The sequence below is a fragment of the Cladophialophora bantiana genome (genome assembly GCF_000835475.1).
Source record: "Cladophialophora bantiana CBS 173.52 unplaced genomic scaffold supercont1.9, whole genome shotgun sequence".
Taxonomy (NCBI): Eukaryota; Fungi; Ascomycota; class Eurotiomycetes; order Chaetothyriales; family Herpotrichiellaceae; genus Cladophialophora; species Cladophialophora bantiana.
This window is the reverse complement of record NW_015971583.1, coordinates 1,641,643-1,662,593: the sequence shown is the minus strand read 5'-3', so window position 1 is coordinate 1,662,593 and position 20,951 is coordinate 1,641,643. Positions and strand designations below refer to the sequence as shown.

At 46.5% G+C, this 20,951-nt stretch overlaps 6 protein-coding genes across 6 annotated transcripts; 3 read left to right on the top strand and 3 right to left on the bottom strand.

Annotated features, from left to right (window-relative positions):
* Positions 1 to 4,979: 4,979 nt before the first annotated feature.
* On the bottom strand, positions 4,980 to 5,651 carry Z519_06917 (uncharacterized protein; the record flags this gene model as incomplete). The annotated part of the gene is made up of 1 exon (XM_016764654.1): positions 4,980 to 5,651. The coding sequence occupies one exon, from the start codon at positions 5,649 to 5,651 to the stop codon at positions 4,980 to 4,982; it is 672 nt and encodes a 223-aa protein (XP_016619736.1).
* A 1,383-nt stretch (positions 5,652 to 7,034) lies between these two features.
* Z519_06916 (uncharacterized protein) lies at positions 7,035 to 8,520 on the bottom strand (the record flags this gene model as incomplete). The annotated part of the gene is made up of 3 exons (XM_016764653.1): positions 7,035 to 7,352; positions 7,401 to 7,863; positions 7,913 to 8,520. 3 exons carry the CDS (start codon positions 8,518 to 8,520, stop codon positions 7,035 to 7,037), a joined length of 1,389 nt encoding a protein of 462 aa, XP_016619735.1.
* Positions 8,521 to 12,800: 4,280 nt separating this feature from the next.
* On the top strand, positions 12,801 to 15,254 carry Z519_06915 (uncharacterized protein; the record flags this gene model as incomplete). The annotated part of the gene is made up of 3 exons (XM_016764652.1): positions 12,801 to 13,873; positions 13,922 to 14,098; positions 14,147 to 15,254. The coding sequence occupies 3 exons, from the start codon at positions 12,801 to 12,803 to the stop codon at positions 15,252 to 15,254; spliced, it is 2,358 nt and encodes a 785-aa protein (XP_016619734.1).
* A 705-nt stretch (positions 15,255 to 15,959) lies between these two features.
* Positions 15,960 to 17,648, top strand: Z519_06914 (uncharacterized protein; the record flags this gene model as incomplete). The annotated part of the gene is made up of 2 exons (XM_016764651.1): positions 15,960 to 17,200; positions 17,252 to 17,648. 2 exons carry the CDS (start codon positions 15,960 to 15,962, stop codon positions 17,646 to 17,648), a joined length of 1,638 nt encoding a protein of 545 aa, XP_016619733.1.
* Positions 17,649 to 18,262: 614 nt separating this feature from the next.
* Z519_06913 (26S proteasome regulatory subunit rpn-8) lies at positions 18,263 to 19,386 on the top strand (the record flags this gene model as incomplete). The annotated part of the gene is made up of 2 exons (XM_016764650.1): positions 18,263 to 18,446; positions 18,497 to 19,386. 2 exons carry the CDS (start codon positions 18,263 to 18,265, stop codon positions 19,384 to 19,386), a joined length of 1,074 nt encoding a protein of 357 aa, XP_016619732.1.
* A 554-nt stretch (positions 19,387 to 19,940) lies between these two features.
* Z519_06912 (uncharacterized protein) lies at positions 19,941 to 20,780 on the bottom strand (the record flags this gene model as incomplete). Its single annotated transcript, XM_016764649.1, has 1 exon — positions 19,941 to 20,780. One exon carries the CDS (start codon positions 20,778 to 20,780, stop codon positions 19,941 to 19,943), a length of 840 nt encoding a protein of 279 aa, XP_016619731.1.
* Between the last annotated feature and the right edge of the window lie 171 nt (positions 20,781 to 20,951).

The following is a 20,951-nucleotide window of genomic DNA, read 5'->3' as shown; positions in this document are numbered from 1 at the left end:
TTTAGTATAGTATATAGATTCTCGCTAGAGATACGCATTAATATCGTAGATAAGAAGTAAAGGAAAAACTTTAGAAATGTAATTACGAAGAAGAGAGCTAAAGTCTTAGTGAAATCACTTCGTATAGTGAGTGAGGCGTACACGATAGCTAAGTATAACGCTAATAGAGTAGCTAAGAACTATAATAAGCGACGAAAAACTATAAAGTTCGTAATTAGATTATAAGTTCTTCTTACGGTAAAGTATATTCGTACGCTACGCGTAAGTAAGAAACTTACGAATTAATTTCTAGGTTCTTTTAAGATTACTAAAAGAATTAGCGTAAATACTTATTAACTTAATCTACTAAAGAAGTATAGTCGGCTATACTATATCTTTTATATCTTCTTATTATAGATATATCGCGCGCGACCTAGAGTCGCCCTATCGCCGTTTATTAATATTAAGAAGAAGAAAGAATAGAAAATTAAGAAAATACTTAAGGAACGTCGACTTCGGAATAGAACTTAATTCTACGTAAGATGAAAAGAGTTCTTCGAGGCGTACGATTTCTAGGAGCTAGAAGAGTATATAGAGAACGTATAGTACGAAGTCGAACGATTTAGAGTAAGTATAAGGAAAGAAAAGAGATAGGAGTGATCGTCTAATTCTCGTAAGCGAGGCGTATAGCGCTCGTAAGCGACCACTAATATAGCACTATTTAATTACTCTAGAAGGACTATAGTTCTATACTATCTTCTATAGCGATACGCTAGCGTATCGCATAAAAGATAGTAGAAACTATGACCCCCGAAGCCTAAGTCTAATCTAATTATCTAACTATATAGAGCTATAAGCGGTACGCGTACGACTCGTACGCGACCTAAGAGCAATGCTAATCTACATCTCATTTAACCACCTAATGATGCGCGTTAGCTAGTTAGCGCCCTCTTCATCCTCATCGTCGTCGTTCTTCTTAGAGAACGAGACACTAAAGATCTCATCGCCCTACTTATAGAGCTCGAAGTTCCACTACTACTATTAGTACGCGACGCGTAGAAGAGAAGTATACTTATATATTAACGAAGTGTATTAACGCCGACACGAACCGCCTCGAGAAGTAGATCTATCTAGACCGTAGGTAATACGCTTACTATTTTAGAGCTATCTAGAGTAGCGTTGACTACGCGTACGCCGCTAATAGTAGAGAGACCGAGAGCGAGACGAGCGGCGCGGGCGGCGACCGTCTATATCTCGCGCGATAGAATATCGGCGAGGCCCCGGACCTCTATAGAGGCCGGGGCGCCGAGGTCGCCGCGATCGTAGACCTCGTTAATAGCGAGTAGCTCCTAGGCACGACGCATATAAGAAGTAGAGACCTCGTATAGTGTTAGTATAGTAATAGTAGCGAGATAGCGAACCCATAGGAATATAATTCGTAATACCACTACGATTATTAACAGCGCAGCGGGAGTAGCGCGTATTACCCATAGACGTATCGTAGACGAGGGGCTAGCCCGGAGTTAGCTTACCGGCGCCGGTGCCGTTGCTAAGGCGGCGGAGGCAGCGGCGGTAGGGCAGGCTCAGCGCCTCCTTACGCGGGTTCTTCTTAGTTTTTTTAGCCGAATGAGGCGGCGACGGGGAGCGGTGAGCTAGTAGACGGTTAGTATACTATACGCACTGTGATAGCGTAAGTATATATAACGTTTACCTTCACTAGGGAGACGACGTTCATCACCGAAGTCATTGGTAATAGCGCTAGGGCCGAGAGTAGAAGGAGTAGCGAGGGTAATAGCAGCGGAAGACACTTAAAGCGGTTAGTACGCGATAAGTATATACAACGTATGAGACTCACTAATAAAGAACTAAAATGAAGTAAGTTAAAAAAATGGAAATTTAGTGGCGCGAATTAACTGCAATATAATGCATTAGCATAAATAGAGCGTATGTAAATAGTAGACGAAAAGCGCTTATAGAGAAACGGATTAAGTGGTCCGAGGAAAGGAAAGATTGAGGATCGATGGTCGCAACGAAATATTTATACCATAGGAGAAGTGGGCATATCATTCACTGATATCCTTTACTCGCCATTTAAACGCATGCGACTCACGAGCAGTGAAGATATACTATTGTCTTTACGCTATTATCACAGCATAAATGGGCCTATTCATAACATTCACTGCTAACATCATTTACAGTATATATAAAATGGAATAAGGCTAACGTATACGAGGCTAAATATACAAAGCTACACGGCGAGGCTGGGAAGTAGGATCATCTCGACTAAATACGTCGCCAAGGTGAAGCGCGCATCGACTCGATGAAGCACACTGCCGTGGGCAGTCATGGAAGCACACGCGAGACGGGTGCGACGAGCATACTACTCACAGCTTCTCGGGGACGAGAAGCTTAAAGGGGGGGGCAGTGTTACGAATCCGACTAAACATCGGAAGGACGGACGCCTAATACATCGAAGAATAATTAGACCACTAGCTAAGAGATGCGACCCAGGGAGTGTATTCTTATTACTAGCACACTCCCCGCATAGAAGGCGCACTCTTCTCTCTCTCACGCTTTGAGTCGTGTACAGTATCGATTATATACTAATGAGATATCTTATATATACGCTTATCGTTAGATTCTACCTACTTACCAAGAAATCTCTAACAACTATATAGTTCTTAGTAATAGAGAACTCTACTTATATCTTATATCTTCCCTAATTAGCTTATACTATATTAGAATTATTGCTAAGAACCCTAATCTAGTTAGGATTAGTAGGGATTCTTAACACTTCTAGAGAGGAGAGACTCCGTCTACCTTTTACGAAAAAACATTAAAACGAAGAGACTAAATATAAAACTAAATTATATAAAACTTAGATTATTTAGAATTAAGAATAAACTTAGAAATATTACGTATCGACTAAAACTACTAAAGAATATAAAGATTTATAACGTATTCTATAAAGTACTTCTCGAACTAGTATTACGGAACGCTAAAATTATTTAAATACTTTCGCTAGATGAGGAGATAGCGCCCGAGAAATATAATATTAAGAAAGTTCTAAAGAGACGCATTAAGCGCGGCTAGCCTTAGTATTTAATTAAATAATTAAAATACGATAAGTGTAAAAATAGCTAGGAACTAAAAACTAATCTTTCGAAGGAACTTCTAAAGAAAGTAAAGAAGAACTATTCGAAATAATTTTAGTAAATACTATCTTTTAATCGATCTACTTAACGATCGAATTCTCGAACTAAGTAATGATAGAATTAGCTAAGATTACTTCTTTAACTATAAGTAGCTAATCGAATACTTCTAACGTCTATATCTTACGACGTAGTATACGGCTAGAAATTTCTTCTAACCGAGATAAATTCTCTTATAAAGTTATATCTTTCTTTTTCGTCTTAAGAAGTAAACGCCTAAGACGAATAATTTTCTTTCGTTTCGCTCGGGACTTAGACACTAATTATTTCTTTTACTCCCCCACTTTCCGAAACTCTTTCATAGAAAACGTTTAGTTATAACTTCGTTAATGACGTAGACACTCGGTATAGCTAGAGAACTATTTCTAATTATAATAATACACTATACTATAATTTATATACTTAGTATAAGTAATTATTACGATATTCTTAGAATTAGAGAAGATGAAATCGATAAGCTCGCTACGACGTTCGCTTCGAGATTTTAAAGATTTAAAGGAACGGCGAACCTTAACGATACGGAAGAACTATATATTTAGCTATAAGAGAATAAGAAGAGAGAAAGAGAGAGAGTAGCCTAGGTGCGACCTATCTTAAGTACGTTAAGAATAACGAATAAATCTAAGAGGAAAATAGTGTTAGATATAGCCTTAGAAATCCGCGAACAGAGCGTAGAAATATAAGAAAGAAAACTTAACCGAATAAGAGATAGTCTTAAAGGACGAGACTAAAGAAGTTACGTAGCATCTAGAATAGAAAAGAGTTAGTCTATTAATATATTAAACTAAAGTAAACTAATATACTAATATATTATTCTTTATTACTCTATTAGAGAGGACTTCATAAGTATATAGTTATACTCTCTCCCCTAGATAGTTACACTCTCTTCGTAGTTAACTTATATTATATTCTAAACTATATAGTTCTTAGTAATAGAGAACTCTACTTATATCTTATATCTTCTCTAACTAGCTTATACTATTCTAGAATTATTACTAAGAACCCTAACCTAGTTAGAATTAGTAGGGATCCTTAATAGTATACTCGTTACATCGTACATTACTCTTTAAGAGAAAACATAGGAAATTCGACTTCGAATAATTAAAGTAGGGGGTCATCGTACGAAGACTAAGTTATCGAATCTTTTTAATAAGAGAAAAACGTTTCTTTATACGATCGTAGAAAGAAGATTTATGAATATCGAAAGAAGAAGAGAAAAGAAGAGAGAATATCTTTAGAATTTAGCTAACTATAAACTAGGTATAACTTTACTTTTATATTATTACTAATATAGATTCTTAGAATAAAGATCTAACGAAAAGAGGAATAGTATTAAATATAGCCTTAGGGAAGGCTAGTTATAAGCTATAAGAGGTAGGATAGAACACACTTATCGAATATAGAAGAAGAAATCCTTACGAGGAAATAGGAATAAGTTACGTAATGCGCTCTACTAGCTCTGCTGGCTCTCTCGGCTCTATTAATAGAGCGCATAGAGCGCATAGAGCGCATAGAGCGCCAGTATTATATATACACCCTCACTTCTCTAAGTAGTTACACTCTCTTCGTAGCTAACTCATATTATTTACTGGACTATACAGTTCTTAGTAACATAGGTCTGCTCATACCGCGCGTGATTCACAACCAGCTCATACTATACTAGGATTGTTACTGAGAACCCTAACCCAGTTAGGATCAGTAGGCATCCTTAACATTCGGCCTCCGCCTTAGCATTGACTCTTCCTTAATGCTCGTACTCTAAGTCTTATCTACCATTCTGGGTTGCTACTATAATTCTGTAGATTGATTCGACCTGATTTCCAACTTCCGTGGCTTCCTTCGCGGCTTCTCCTCTATGTCTTTCCTATATTCTGCCGGCGTAGCTTCTGACGCTGCTGTCACCGGTGCCTGGTTGACTTGTGACTTATTCTGTTGGCTCACCTCCTGCTCGAGTGCGTCGACCACCCTCTTAGGGTCAGCGTCCTCAAACTTCTCCTCTTTCTCTCCCAGCTTTACCCATGGTCCATGAATAGCACCAATACCAGTTCCAATTAACATACCTAATCCTGTTGTAGGAACCGCTGCGACGGCACCTAAAACCGTTCCCACTCCCGCGCCGAGACCTAATCCAGTAGCGGCGCCTATCCCTCCCCCGAATCCGAAACCTTGCCAGGTACCACTTTGTAGTCGCCTCGCCATCTTGCTATGTCCATGAGCTTCTACCTCCTTGTCGAATGCGTCCTTCAGCATTTCCTCGCGTTGTTTTGAGTCGGTAAGTGCCAAAGCTTTTGATTTCAGGTCGTTTGCTGTGGATTGAGCCTTTTGGGCTTTCTGAAGGCTCTCAATGGGTTTAAGTATTTCCTCTTCGCTAGGCACCCGGTGATTATTATCGTTCGGTGTGCCGTCGTCGCCACTGTTATTATTCTTGCCAACGCTGAGCATGGATTTCATCACTTCCATCGTCACTTCCGTGTCGCGCCTGCGCTTAACACTTTAATTACTTCTGCTCTGTTCCTTCCAACGTTCAATAAATATCTTCGGGCAATTTCAGTAGGCCAGCATTGCCCATGTATAGCGAAAGTATTAATGAATGGTATCTGAAAAAAAAGTTGGCAATAGGCTGCTGATCCAAGTTATTATACGAAGCCGAAGTTTCGACGTCATTAGTTTTCCTGGTCCCTGTAGGGGTTACCCTATCATCGCTCAGACTGCCGTCCATTACGTCAAGAGGCACTTGCCACACTCTACCTACAACAATTACCTTAGATCGCACTGTAATTGTCACCACGCATCAATTTCCATAGATGAAGATAAACGCTTCTTCGCTTAAACCCCTCCATTCCCCGTCATATTGCCAGAGCATCAGTCCGGATTCTAGTTGAGGGCTCTAAATGCACTTTCGCTATGAGTGGTAGCGTCATCCCTGCAGCCTTATTAGGTCCAGTGGAAGGGTTAGGACAGCGTGGGAAACCGAGAAATATCCTGCAAATATGGCAGGGCTAACACCATTAACATGAAAGTAACCAAACGCTATAAGCAGCAAAGCCAGGAACGAGCCGTTATCTATCAATCTTCTCCTCTGCGACTGAAGAAGCACGACATTGCCCATCTTAACGTAGTCATAAACTAAGGTCAGTAAGTGGCAGGGTCATTATGCACGCTAGGAGCAGATCCCGGCTGGAATACCGTATGTTGTTAAAGAGCTGAATATGTCCTCGTTCGGTAAATCAAGCGTCATGTTTACTCCAGGTCTTCTCCCAAATCTTTCTTTTGGTTTCACGGTAGTGTTGTCTCCCAAAGAATCCTCATTCATGTGACATCGTCGTTGCCCCTCGCACTTAGCGTAGCGGCCATCGGTTTGGCACGGCAAGGCCCTAACAAGCCCCTGTCACAATTCGCTGGCCTCATATAGTGGTTGTTTGTGGCTACGAAACAATTGGACCTCTAGCCCCGAGGCTTGATTTATCGATACCTTCAACCTAGAATGTCCATTCCCACCATCGATCCATCCCGTAGTGTACAATATTCCCTTTAAAACCCCCAAAATTTCCATCACCGCAACCCATGAAGGCGTCGACTGCGCCGTGGCTAAGACTCCTTTCGTCATTGCTTGAAGTCAAGCTTAGCTAAAATAAGTCATTGATATTGTGAAACCGATTATCCAGCTTGCTGGAGCTTCCGCGGTTATGGAAGTGCAGGAAGTGCTTGGGTGAGCGTTCGGAGTGATAAAGTAAAGCTTTATACGGAGACTTATGCAAGAATATCCCTGGAACCCGTATAGATGAGTGCGGCTAGGAGATAGATTCTCTGTCATGCATGCTCCATCAATCATCGTGACGGTTCTCATTCCGTATGGCCGCTTAGACCGTTGCTAATATCAGATGTCGCATTCGTAGACTTCCTTTTCTCGTCAGCTTTAGGATACCATGAAATTTGCAGGTCATTCTGCAATGTGTGCGGAACAGGAAGCTGGGACTCGACCATCCTTTGCTGCAGTGTAGAGAAGAAATGCGAGCCCGTCCCTCCGACGTCAGCGAGAACCTTCTCCAGCAGGTGCAGGGACTGCCTTGATTCCATGAGCAGACCTCGCATCACCGCTGAGGTAGGCGCGCAAAGGAGGACGTCCAACAAGCAGTCCGCTATTCGAAATATCTTGAGTTCCTATATAACGTTATATTCTGAGCAAAAGAACTTTCTAATACTACTTACCATGCCATATCCATGAGGCTGAATGGACTTCCAAGATACGTTTTCAAGTACAGAAAGCATGTCATGTGCAATTGTCGCCGGAAGCAATGCCGAAAAGGCCTGGTCGTGGGCATGACATGACACCGGGAAGTGGGTAATTGTGTACTGCCAGAGCAGTATCCGAATCCAATTCCGAGTGGCGAGTATATCCACCCTCTGTGATTCATCTAGCTCCTCACTAAGTGGATGACGGGTGAGATCATGCTGGAGGACTGATATCTGATTTTTGGGGGCTCCCTGAATTGAAACAGCAGCTGACGAAGGTATGGGCCAGAGGATATCGCCATCAAGAAAGGTGAACAATCGTATTAGGGCAATGAATGCTGGCAGCGGAGCACCGTCATATCCCTCTATGGGATCGGTGCTCGGAAACTCGTTAATCGGCCTTAGTGTAGTTGGCAACCCATTCTGGACACAATATGTGCTGCGCTTTCGGTCAGCGATGTGAAGTCTATGTAGTATGTTCCACCGACCGTTCGGAGACAAACAAAATCCAGTATACTCGCAGCCTCAATTGATGCTCCCTGAAGTTCATGTCGGCATAATCGTCAAGCAGGTGTAATTTGAGGCCATGCGCGTAGGTAAGAGTTTCTCGCAGATGGAATCCGGCCGTGCGGAGTTTGTCAGCGTTTGCAAAGTAGATATGCAGGAAGAACGAGGTTAAAAGAGATGTCATCGAGTAATTTTCTTGATACTCGAAAAGCTGTCTGAGCTTTTGAGATTCTGCCACCATTTCAGAGGAAGAAACGCAATTGAAAGACACAACATGCTCGGGCAGTCGCAACTGAGCAATAACGGCAGCGCATAGAGCCGCGGCAAGAGAGTACGATTCATAGTCTTCTTGGTTGTTCCTTAGGGCTGCGATGAGTTCACCATAAGAGACAACTGGCCAAACCGAATATAAGCGTAGGCGGAAAACCTCCAGAAAACGTTCATAAACCAGTAAAGAAATGCCGGGGGTGTGCGTCGGTGCAAGACGACTTTCGACTGTGGCTTCCAAGACAGATTCTTGGGGTGGCGTCGCAAGAGATTGCTGATCGTTGTTGGCCTTCAGCATCCTTTGAAACTCTTCGATTCTCATATTAGTACCCGGTCTAGGACCTTTTGGACCTCTTTTCCGACGGATTCGGAGGAATGTGCACGAAACAGATCGATGCTTGCACTCAAAGCAGGGTTGTCCCCCGGAACATCGTACGCGCCTCAATGCGCAGCCGTCGCAAGGATGTGAAGTCCGCATTTCTGGCGCCCACCAAGAGAGTCGCAGAGTTGGATCTGTACGTATCTTGACTAGGCGTGGAGTCTAACATCAAGAGAAGTTGTGTCTCGCGGGCGAACATTCGTCGTTGACCTGAATTAAATTTTCAGCTGGATCTACCGGCTGAGTTGCCGGTGGGAAAGAAGGGTCCTCCACTTGAACCAACGCCGCAAGGGTCAAAAAGGATAAGCAGTTCTTGGGCGAAATGATATCAAAGGATATCTGATTAATCGCTTCAGTGGAGAACAGAGAACCAAAAGCATTGTCCAGATGGACTTCACTCATCATACTTCGGGTCGACACAGAGAGCCACCCAGCTGGCAGGAAAACCGGAAAGTCTTTCCAGGAAGATCTTATGAGCTGAGGTAAATAATTGGCCTTGATCAGCCGAAAACATTCTACCAGTTCCTGCCTTTGCCGCCGCTCCAGCTCGCTCTAACAAGTTACAACCCTTTTGACTCCATCGCTCATTGCCTTTTTAATAAGACGACGGTCATCCACCCTGTTCCATTTCGATGCGTATCCGATATTAGACCTGCATCACACGTCAGTAGCCATTACACAAGTTCCTCCGATTCATGCTAAAATGATGTAGATATCATCTATGTGAACTTGAGATCCAAGAGCCAGCATCGTTAATGCAGAGGGCGCAAGGCGAGTAAGAGGCAGCAACGAACTGAAGTGTCCAGCATTCATTTGCAGGTAGCTAAACACTGCGGACGGACATCTTACAAAAGGTGCATCATTGCCCTACTCTTGTTTCGCCGCCGTGTTTCTCCCGCCCTGGATATTTGTCAGTGAAGCCAAGTCTCGGCGCCCATCACATAGATAACATGGATCTGTCGTCTGAATCGTGATTATCTGCGCCGCAGCCTCAATGTTAGCAAGTCGGCATCTCAGAGAATTTAAGCTTGTGTGCAAATTCCCATGCTAAGTCGATCACTGACAGTTGTATAACATTGGAGTCCAGACTGAGAGGTTCAATATCTCTACGGCCACGTCAACATGTTGAACCGCAAAGGTCATCCTCTGATCTTCTGCCAAGCGTTGAGCTGGAACGGGTGGTGACCCCAGATGGCTTGACGTTATATCGTTCCCCGAGCTTTTCATGGACCCCCAGTAGCCTGCTGTTCCAACACGATCTAGGAGAGAATTATTAACCACCCAGCACCATTTTGGTCTTGCTATTTTACTCTGCAAGTCGCTGGATTGAACACCGAGAGCTAACTCATTTGCTCCATAATGAAGGGGCGTCGAGGAAGAAGACTTGCTCTCTCCATCATCTGCCATCCTCCTGATGCGAAAGAACATAAGGCCACCAAGAGTCTCCTCACCGCGGTGACACGCAGCAACCGTTGGCATATTCAAGGGAGCACAGCCATTGGTGCAGTGACGGTACTGTCGCGTATCTTTTCTAAGCTGCCCAATCACCGAAAAAGGCTCTCACGAATTGAGCGACCTTCTGCAGCCGTCAAGTTTAACGGGCTTCCTGGAAAGAGTTTCATGGGCTAGTTGAAGGACTTGTTATACCACCGCAAATCCCTTCTCGTGTTCATGTGCGTTTGATTCATGCTCTTTTCACCACTTCCCTCCCCCTCCCCCCCTTCCTAGCGCCTCTGCTCGCATCAAAGGTGGGCAGCCGTGAAAGACAACGGACTTAGCGAAGAGTAGTAGATTAAATAGATTCTACCAAGTTCCGCAAGTAGAAGTATGCAGGGAATGGATGGGCATGTGCCGCGGGGCTAGGACTTGCATGATGAACAATTGTTTGGCTTCCGAAAGGTGTCGTCTTCCTCAAATAATCATGTCCTGTATGTCCATTCAAAGGAAGGAGTTGCAGAATGGAAAACTCAGAAAAGGAATTCGACATCCTAATCATCGCGCACACCCACACCCACCCCTCTTGAAGATTCCCCCGTAGAGACCGAAGAACCTAATAGTGAAACGTAGAAACCACCATTCTGGAAGTGTAGGTATATACCGAGTACGGAGCACGAAGTCCACCGCGCAGGGTGTTAAACCAGGTGGACGGGGGGTTCCAAGCTATGCGGGGACGAAACTTGACCGTCTCAGAGCGAGTTCGAGAAGGAAAATGAGCATTGTAAGCAGGGGAGAAATTGGCGGTGGGGTAGCGAGATGGCCATTGGAACTCCAGTGCGGCTGAGTTTTGCTCCTTTGAAGTTTAAACTCCCCCTGTAGACTTACGAAGAAGGGGTTACGGCACCCAGTCTTGCAGCAAACAGAGGCCGTGAGGACCGGCTTCAAAGTAAGACTTCATTCCGCTAATAATTGTGATAAACAACAGCCACGTGCGCACAGGGTTGAGAACAGTATGTAACATTGAAGGGCAAAGCTTTCCCTCCCGTTGATTGCATCGAGCATCACCTCCAATTTAACAAGCGATCAGCAAACGGAGAAAGGCGAACATTGCAAGGTGGGCCCGCCGCTGGAATTGTTTTTGTTACTCTTAGGTAACCCGAAGCCCAGAGGGGCCAGGTCCATGTCAGGGGTGTAAATTGCCATGGATGAGTTACTCATGGCTGGAAGGCGAAGGGCTGAAGGACTGCATCTTACCGAGCGCCAGATACGTTAAGCAAATGAAGTCGCATCTTGCTTGCTGGTCTTAAAACAGCCTAAGCACCTATACTAATCCGTACTCCCGTTCTTAGCCCAGCTCTTGTCTTCCTACAGCCTATCACGAGATAGTAAATAGTTTCCATTTCTTGCCATTCGATACTCCCTAGTTTTTCACCTTTGTTACCCAGAGCACGTACTAGAAACAGGTTGATGGGGAAGGGGGAAGCAATGCAAGCGAGCCGTGGAGCGTCCGCCCCCATATGTCATTCCATCTGCATTGGCAGTCAGAAGTGAGCACCCAGTCCGGGGTGGAATCTTCAAAGGAGAACAACCACAGTAAGGAATTGTTTTTTTTTTGGCCATAGAATCAATGAGGGGCGAAGGCGTCGAGAATTCTTACAAAGTAATCCTCCATATGGCCATCAGTCGCGCTCGAATACGAAAACATGAGAGGCGAAAAGAAGGTTGGCAGAAGCTTTTCGAGAGCTGCCCCAGGGATCTGCACCGCGAGGCGTGACAAATGATAATTAGATCTTGAGCCATACTCAGACTCGGCGAGGTTGATATCAACATTGCTCGTGCTTGCAAATACTGTGCCACCACAAAACCAACCGAGACTGGGAGCATCTTGCATCATCTCGAGGTTGAAACACGTGCTAGCCCTTATACTAGGGCACCTGACTCGCTGTGCTCGCCTCTGTGCTCAAAGAGCGGTCTCACGCTCAATTTCTCCTTCCCGATCCTCCTGAATCCTGACCTCAGCGTCCTCTTGACCTCCCCTGTTTCGTATTCATGCTTCTGTCCCTTCAAACCGCTCAGACTCCACCCCCGAGAATTGGCGCTTTCAAGCAATTGGCGGGCGCCTTACCCTAGAAAGAAGCTCAAAAATTAAACATCAGTTCCAATTTCCACCGGCGCAAGCACTGGCGAATTCTGGTGCTTCGAGCAAATCCATTGTCCATGACACCTTTCCCTTTCCGGCACACAGCTACCCCTGACACCATGCTTTTCTCGACAACCTCCCTCCGCCGTCATTGACAAGCGTGATATCTTGGCCACTACGGCGCAAGTAGAACGCTGGCAACGCTCGCGATCCCACCCTTCTGGCGTGATGTGGCTGATACGGAACCCGTGTCCAAAGATTGGCATCTCGCTTGAGGGCCCATTGATGAGAGGTCACCAAAAGATCCTCATCGCTTGTGCCCGTTCTTTCAACCAACAGAAGTCCAGCCTGCTCTCCACTATGCTAAACTGAGACAGTTCTGCCCCAGCTCACTATGCTCAATGGCATAGGAGGCAATCATCCTGGCGTCGGGAGCCCACCAGGCATGGCTTCGCGACTGGCCGATCAGGCTGGCCAATCTTGGATTTGAAGGTGAAGCAGCCCCCAATGGGCAAAGGTGAAGTAATATACAACCCCTACTCGCGCCTCTGCTTGATTCTTTTCTTCTCTCCTCCCTAGCACGCAACATCTTCCTTTAAGTCACTCCTTTGTGCAGGCAAATCTGCCTGCGTCCGTTCGTTCAATCATGCGTTCTTTTCCTCTTTTTTTCACCGCTGCTGCGGCTGGTCTTGCAAGTGCCTCAAAATGGGACTCTACTGATGTGACTGTCACAGCAACCTCTACACGAACTCACACGGTCTGCCCGGTGACGCAAGTCCTCACATGCGACGCTTCGGGCCCAACAGATGTGGGCGCTAACAACGGCTGGCATCCTGGCCATGGAGACAACGGGGCTGAGAATGTTTGGGCCTCGCTCTGGGATGCACAAAAGTCCAAATACGGTATCGGACACGACTGGAACACTGCCACTGCGACAGGTGCCAGCGCTGACAACGGGTGGGGTAAAGGCGGTCATGGTGGCCATGGCTCTACTCCGTCAACAGCAGAAAGCTCTGGCCCTTCAACAACTGGGGGGAGTGGTAACAATGGCGGTGGATCAGGATCAAACCCTACCAGCAGCTATAGTTACAGCTCGCCAACGAACTCTCCAAGCAGCAGCGGCAGCTACACCCCTACCACTTCGGCGACTTCAACCACAAGTTCTGGTTCCTGTCCGACTTACACTCCCGTTAAAAATGCTACGGATGATTATTGCAATTCTGCTGCCGATCGATCTGTTTGGTGCGACAATAAGGATATCAACAGCGATTATTACGGTAACTACAGGACCGGTGTCACTCGCAAATACACCTTGACAATCACCAACACCACATTGGTGTTTGATGGCACTGGTCCCAAACTCGCTCTTGCTATTAATGGCCAAGTACCGGGCCCTGTCATTGAGGCAAACTGGGGTGATATGGTGGAGGTCACCGTCATCAACCAAATGCAAGATAACAGCACGTCGATCCACTGGCATGGTATCCGTCAGTTCAATACCAATGATCAAGATGGTGTTCCTGGTGTTACTGAATGTGGTATTGCCGGAAACGGTGGCAGTCGCACATACACATGGCTTGCAAGCTCCTATGGCACATCGTGGTATCACAGCCATACTATGGCCCAGTATGGTGATGGTATCCGTGGCCCTATCGTCATACACGGACCTGCAACGGCCGACTATGACTACGACATGGGAACGGTTATGATCGATGATACGTGAGTTATGATAAGTTCTCAACAGGTTTGCTTGGCTAACCTCAATAGTTTCCCTATCACCGCCGCCGCTATGGCATCTCGTATTGCTCACGTCGGACCCGGCGGCTCGTTCAACACCCTATTCAACGGCAAGAACAAGAATCCTGACGGAACTGCTCCTGGTGGAACTCCTTTTTCCTGGGGTGTCAAGCCGTGCAAGAAGCACTTGTTCCGCATTATTAACAGGTTAGTTTTGTCCTCTCTACACGAGAACATTGCCTAAAGTCTTCGCAGCTCTGCCCAAAACAGCTACATTGTTGGCTTCGACAATCACACAATGACTGTCATTGCTGCGGACTTCGTGCCCATTGTACCATACGAGACCACTACCCTCAAAATTGCAACAGGTCAACGATATGATGTGGTTGTGCAGATGGACCAGGCGCCCAGCAGCTACTACGTTCGCGCTGTCATCCAAACTGGGTGTCCCTCTGGTGGCGCCAACTCTGGTCTGGGAACAGCCAATGCCATCATCAACTACGAAAATGCTACCCCTGTCACCCCTGTCATCTCAACTCCGATTACCAATGTCACTGCCAACATTTGCCAGGATGAGCCTCTTGCTTCCCTGGTACCTTACATTGAGAAGCCCGCTGGTACTGTTACCGCCTTCCAGGGCTCTGCATCCACCATCCCTGCTGGTTCCGTTACCTCTGTTGCTACCAATGACGATGGAACTGTCTTCCAGTGGTACATCAACAACGCGGTTATGAACGTCAACTGGAGCCAGCCTACTCTCAAGACTCTGGCTGAGGGTTCATCAGGGAACAACAGCCTCATTAGCAACCCTGTTGTTCTTAACCAAGCCAACCAGTGGGTCTACTTTGTCATCCAGAACCAGTTCTTCGCTTCTCATCCCATGCATGTTCACGGTCATGACGTCTCTATCCTCGGCACAGGCACCGGAACTTTCACCTCTGACATGGTCAGCTCTCTCAACTTCGACAGCCCTATGCGCCGTGACACCGTCATGCTGCAAGGTTCTCCAGGTGTTGGTTTCCCTGCTGGTTACACCGTCATTGGATTCGAGACTGACAACCCCGGTGCCTGGCTTATGCACTGCCACATTTCCTGGCACGTCGATGGCGGTCTTGCTCTTCAGTTTGTTGAGAGACCTGATGACATTCCTGTGAAGAAGTATGTTGATCAATCATTTGAAGATGAGTGTTCGGCGCTAGATGCCTACGAGGGTTCCAACCCCCAAGGTGCCAAGTTTTCTGGTAATTCCGGTCTTAAGGCTCGTGGATTTACAGATGAGTTGGATATCGAGGTCTTCCGCCCCGATGCTAAGATCGACATTAACAAGTACCGAAAGCGATATTCCCACCGTCGCCTACATTAAATGACCAAAATCCCAAGTCAACGGCATCTGCACGCAGCAACAGCGGTGAAGTAAATAATGGGAGGATTCTGGTAATGCAACTCATGTATGCTAGCATAGTTTTTGCATATCTTTCGTCATGTCCATTTCTGTTCAATCTAGGAATTGGAGACATTTTCATAACAGGTGATTGAGTGCAACATCACTGCCGTCCTTAAGTACGGTGTCTGAAGCTCTTTTTTAAATACGATGGATGTATAAATCCAACCAACACTTCCGGGTAGAACCCACATTCTTACACAGCACATGACAATCTACTTGGTACTAGGTTCGCAAACGACCTCGGCCTCCTTTTCCCCAACTCTTCGTCCCCGATAATCTATGTTTCCATCTCCATACTTGCGCCGCTCTCCACCTTGCGTTTGCGCAGCATGTGGAGGCCCTCCACCCTCCATGGGGAAATCCTACGAGTCCCACGAGTCCCATCTCTCAGATCTAAGATGCCCTGACATTGCCCACAGTGCACCAATGAGGGGTTCCGTTCAGTTCCAAACCTGGGGTCTCAATCTTGCCCTTGAAAACCCTCGCACTCTCCATTGTCTTTGGGTAGCCTTCTCGCGAAGTGTGGTGGCTCCTTGACCGTATTGATATCGACACTCTCCTTGACATTCTGAAGCCTAGCTTTAGAAGAGAGCTTTGTCACAGTTAGGAAAGAGGGAAATCACCATGGCCGCCAATCCTATGCTCCGCTCAATTGGACTCGAAAATGCCTCATTTGTCAAATTTGTATTGGCAAGCTTTGTTGCTTTCCCTCTGCTGTTCGTTATCGGCTTCTACCTATGGGTCACCCCGAGCTCGTTGAAAGACTCACGACGGAAACACCTTCCGCCAGGTCCTCGTGGTTTACCCTTCCTTGGGAACTTCTTTGAAATGTCCAAGGCTGAAACGTTTCGATTTCGGGCGCAAAAGTGGGCAAAGGACTATGGTGAAATTTTCTATACCAAGATGGGAGGAGCTGACTACATCTACTTGTCATCTCCTACTGCGGTAAAGGAATTGATGGACAAGAAATCTGGAATATACTCCTCACGACCACCAGCGCCGCTTGCTAGCGATGTCGCATCCGCTGGTAGACGACAACTGTTTATGCCGTATGGACCCAAATATCGTGTTGTCCGAAAGATTGCGCACCAACTCCTCAACATCACTGTTTCCACCAGCTACCAACCAGTTCAAGATCTGGAATCCAAGCAACTGATGTACGATCTGCTCCACGACCCGGAACACTTCTACGATCATAACCGGCGCTACTCATCAAGCGTTATCCTTACCGTGGCATATGGTCATCGGATGGCAGATTGGGACAATCCATTGGTGAAGAAGATTTACAGTGTGGTCAACAACCTGCAGCAATTCTCCGCTCCTGGTGCCTTCCTCGTTGACACGTGGCCCTCGTTGCGATATTTTCCCCAATGGATGTTTGGTAATTGGCGAAAATTCGGCGAGAAATGCTTTGCTCATGATTCGGTTGTCTATCTTAAACTCTGGGGCGATTTGAAGAAAGAGGTAGACGAAGGGAAAGCCAATCCATGCTTTGCGAAGGACTTTTACCTGAGCGATCCCGAAAAGCTCGGGTTGGACCAGCTCCAAGCTGCGTATCAAACTGGTGGCCTGGTGGAGGCTGGTTCCGAAACAACATCGGCCTTCTTGAACTCTTGGATTTTGACTATGACCCTGAACCCTCATATTATGAGAAAGGCTCAAGAAGAGGTCGATCGAGTAGTTGGAGAAGACAGACTGCCTACGTGGGAAGACGAGCAAAATCTACCCTATCTCAGAGCCATGATCAAGGAATTGCTTCGTACCCGCCCACCCAACAAATTTGGCATGCAACACTACACGACAGAAGATGACTGGTTTAAGGGCTACTTCATCCCCAAGGACACGGTGGTTGTCTTGAACTGGTGGTGAGTCTAATTTTCGTATGGCCCCGCAAGATCTTTCTGACGTACGTACAGGGCAATAAACTACGATCCGTCTCATTGGGACAAACCAGATGAGTTTATGCCGGAGCGCTTCCTCGGCTACGATCTACCGGCCGCCTCCTACATCAATATTGGAGATCCCAACCAGCGCGACCACTTCTCGTACGGAGCTGGAAGGCGAGTTTGTCCGGGTGTGCATGTGGCCGAAAAGTCCCTATATCTGAACATCGCCCGTGTCTTGTGGGCGTTCAACATCTCTAAGAAAGTAGGCAAAGATGGCAGTCTGATTGAGCCAAACACCGCGATGGTCCCAGGCTGGATGACAATCCCACAGCCGTTTGAATGCGATATTACTGTAAGATCAGAAAAGAAGGCGGCATTGATCAACAATATTTGGGCAGAGGCCAAGAGAAACCTTGACGGGAAATAGTCGATATTTTGATAGGCATGCAGCCTTGCCATGTTTAGCAATATATCTAATAATTCCATTCTGTTCAATTTCCTTCAACTTGTCACATTCCCACATCTCATCATACAGCGACCTTAGAAAGGCTACAAGGTTCGTGTTACGAGTTCAGTCCTCCTCAATGTACAGTATGGAGTATGGACCACTGATGGACCATCTCCGCTTGTCTAAGTCCTCAGACCTAATATCGGGGTTACGCCCTGATTGGCTAGGCTACGAGCTAGAGCACCGGCCAATTAAAAATTCAACAAGACAGTGGGCCCTGCTTAATTAAGGCAACTAAGCCGAGGGGTCTGAGAACCAACATAAATCTCCGCCAGATAGAAGAAACTATTCGGCAAAGTTTCCGTATCTTGGATAGTACGTCTGAGCAAGGCGACCTTACGCGAATTTTAACATCAGAGCAGGCGAGACTTGTCGCGTCAGTTGTCTGCCTTCAAATTGAATAATTAAATAGTTGTTTTCTTACGATTTTTTTTGTTCCATAAGCAAAAGTCGTCAGGCTAAGCACAACAATCAGCCCACACACTTCTTCTGATCCTCTGCCGTCTCCCTGCTTGGCCGCTCAGCTCTCCATCATGCCTGCCACAACCGCAGAGACTCTATCTCTTGTGAGCAGACAAGTGTCAGTCGCGCCACTAGTTCTCTTGTCAGCTGCAGATCACTACGGCCGGTCTGCAAAGGGGACACGGAAACGAGTAGTAGGTGTTCTACTAGGTCAAAATGACGGCAAGAATGTTCGAGTGTCGAACAGTTTTGCGGGTTCGTTTTCGAGCGACTGTAGAATATGAACATTCTCTGACAGGAGACAGTGCCCTTTGAGGAGGATGAGAAAGATCCCTCCGTCTGGTTCCTAGATCATAACTATGTTGAAGCAATGCGGGAAATGTTCAAGAAGGTCAATGCGCGAGAAAAATTGATCGGGTGGTATCATTCCGGTCCGAAACTGCGAGCATCTGATCTCGAGATCAACGAGCTATTCAAGAAATACACACCGAACCCTCTCCTTGTCATCATCGATGTTCAACCGAAAGAAGTCGGAGTACCGACGGACGCCTATTTTGCGATTGAAGAGATCAAGGACGATGGAACGACCACAACGAAAACATTTGTGCACACCCCCTCGATCATTGAGGCGGAGGAAGCAGAAGAAATTGGTGTGGAACATCTTCTCAGAGACATCCGCGACGTCGCAGTTGGCACCCTCTCTTCCCGAATCACTCAACAGTTGCAGTCTCTTCAAGGTCTCCATTTACGGTTACGGGACATCAGCGCATACCTTCAAAAAGTTCTTGATGGCGAACTTCCCACCAACCATGCCATCCTCGGCAATTTGCAAGATATTTTCAATCTCCTCCCTAATTTGACCACCCTTCCCGCTTCCCGACCGAATGGCAAGAATCAAATCGAGAATAGCGAGCTGGCGCGGGCGATGAGCATCAAGACCAACGATCAGCTGATGACCATCTATCTTAGCTCTCTAGTTCGTGCAATCACCGCCTTCCATGACCTGATTGACAACAAGAACCAGAACCGACAGCAACAGGAAGAAAAGGAGGCAAAGAAGGATGATACCGAAAAGAAGGAGGGTGAGAAGGAGAAGGACGAGAAAAAGGCAGGATCTAATGGAGCAGTGAACGGGGACAAGAAGGAAACTGAAGAGACTGGTAGTGGAAAAGGCAAGGGAAAGAAGAAGAGCTAGACGCCGAGATATCTGTGAGATTTTACACCGGAGAGGGCGTTTTGAACTGCAAGCACGTCTTAAGGCATGCTTTTGCAACTGGGCATGGGCAATGTACATTATCACAAAACCTTCATACCAATGTGCAGGCAATCGACGCCGCCTTGGTCGTCTTTAATCATCGTGTTGAAGACATGTCTTCCCGGGTTCAGAGGCAGTTTCACTAGGGGCAGCATCAAACACAGAATCTACTACGTATTTTGCCTGTCTAGTTGATCTCTTTGCCCTGTTCAACAACCTTCCCATTGCTCTCTCGTATGCTTTTGTATGGCTGTGCACGCCTCTACTGCTCGCATGACAAGAACACGGACAGGTTTGTAAATCTCGACTAAATAGTGTCCGATGAAGGTTTTTCATTCCTTTAATGTTGGGCTTTGCTGGTTTCGCGAAACATACCACGTACTCCCAGCCCGATACTCCATCAAAATATGCTTCTGAGATACGTAACGTCGATCCGTAGTAGTCATCGTCTATTGTCGCATTGGGGCTCATTTGGTGTCTCTCCTCTCATAGTCTCAAGGGCTTACATGCTCTCCCCATCCCCCGCCCCATGCCACCACCTCTTCCCTCGAGACGATGGTCTCCTTCACGCCGTCCGTAAACAGACTCGGAGCAACTTTCGCGAGGGTTGCCGCCATAAGGTGTTTGCAGCTCGGTACTCTGCCCATCTTGATGGTGGCGGTGCCGCCGAATTTCCAATCATCTTTCATTTTCCTTTTGGAGTCGCCGACTCGACCAACAACATCATCTTCGTTTGCTCCAAAGTCTTGATTAAATCGCAGATTTAAGCTCTGAAACACGCTCACGCTGAACGCTGGGCAAGTACAATTCCAACTATCGAGACTGACTTCGTAGATCGGGCCTGTCGTGCTGGTGTTTCCGCGGCGAGAATGGAATTGTCTTGTCGACGTAGGCCTGTCCGTAGTGGATGATGATTGGATATAAAAGGTTCCCCAACTTTTTCCGTTCGATTGAAGTTGAAGTTGCAGGTCAGAGCATTCGAGCACGGAGCGATCTTCGTCCACAGAACCTCTCCCTTTGGCCATGCCTTGATCGTCTATCCTTAACGCCGCCAGCTCCACCACGAGTTTTGTAACCAGACCTCGGTCCAGAAGATCAAGAGCGGGAAGGAGTTCATGAGGGAATAGCGCGTGGAGGGTTAGGAAGACTGAGCGAGCCCTATCCCGATCTGATATAGGGAGAGCTTGAATGCCATTATGAGATGCATGTTGGGGATAGTTCGGCAGATGAGTTGGCACCTGATTGTCTTGTTGAGAGGCTTTTACCTCAGAGAGATGCGAAAGAGTTTTGAGAATGGCATTCAATAACGAAGTTTGCGACTGGTTCGAAGTCATTGCGAGACCGAAAGTTTGAAGCAGCGAATACGTGGGCAGACGCGGAGAAGCTAGAACGTCACCAGTAATTGCCAACTATGGACTACGGTTACTTGCCACCAATGCTGCCATAAACTTGCATTGAGCAATGCTGAATGAAGCCAGACTTACAGGTAAGCAATGTGAAATCCA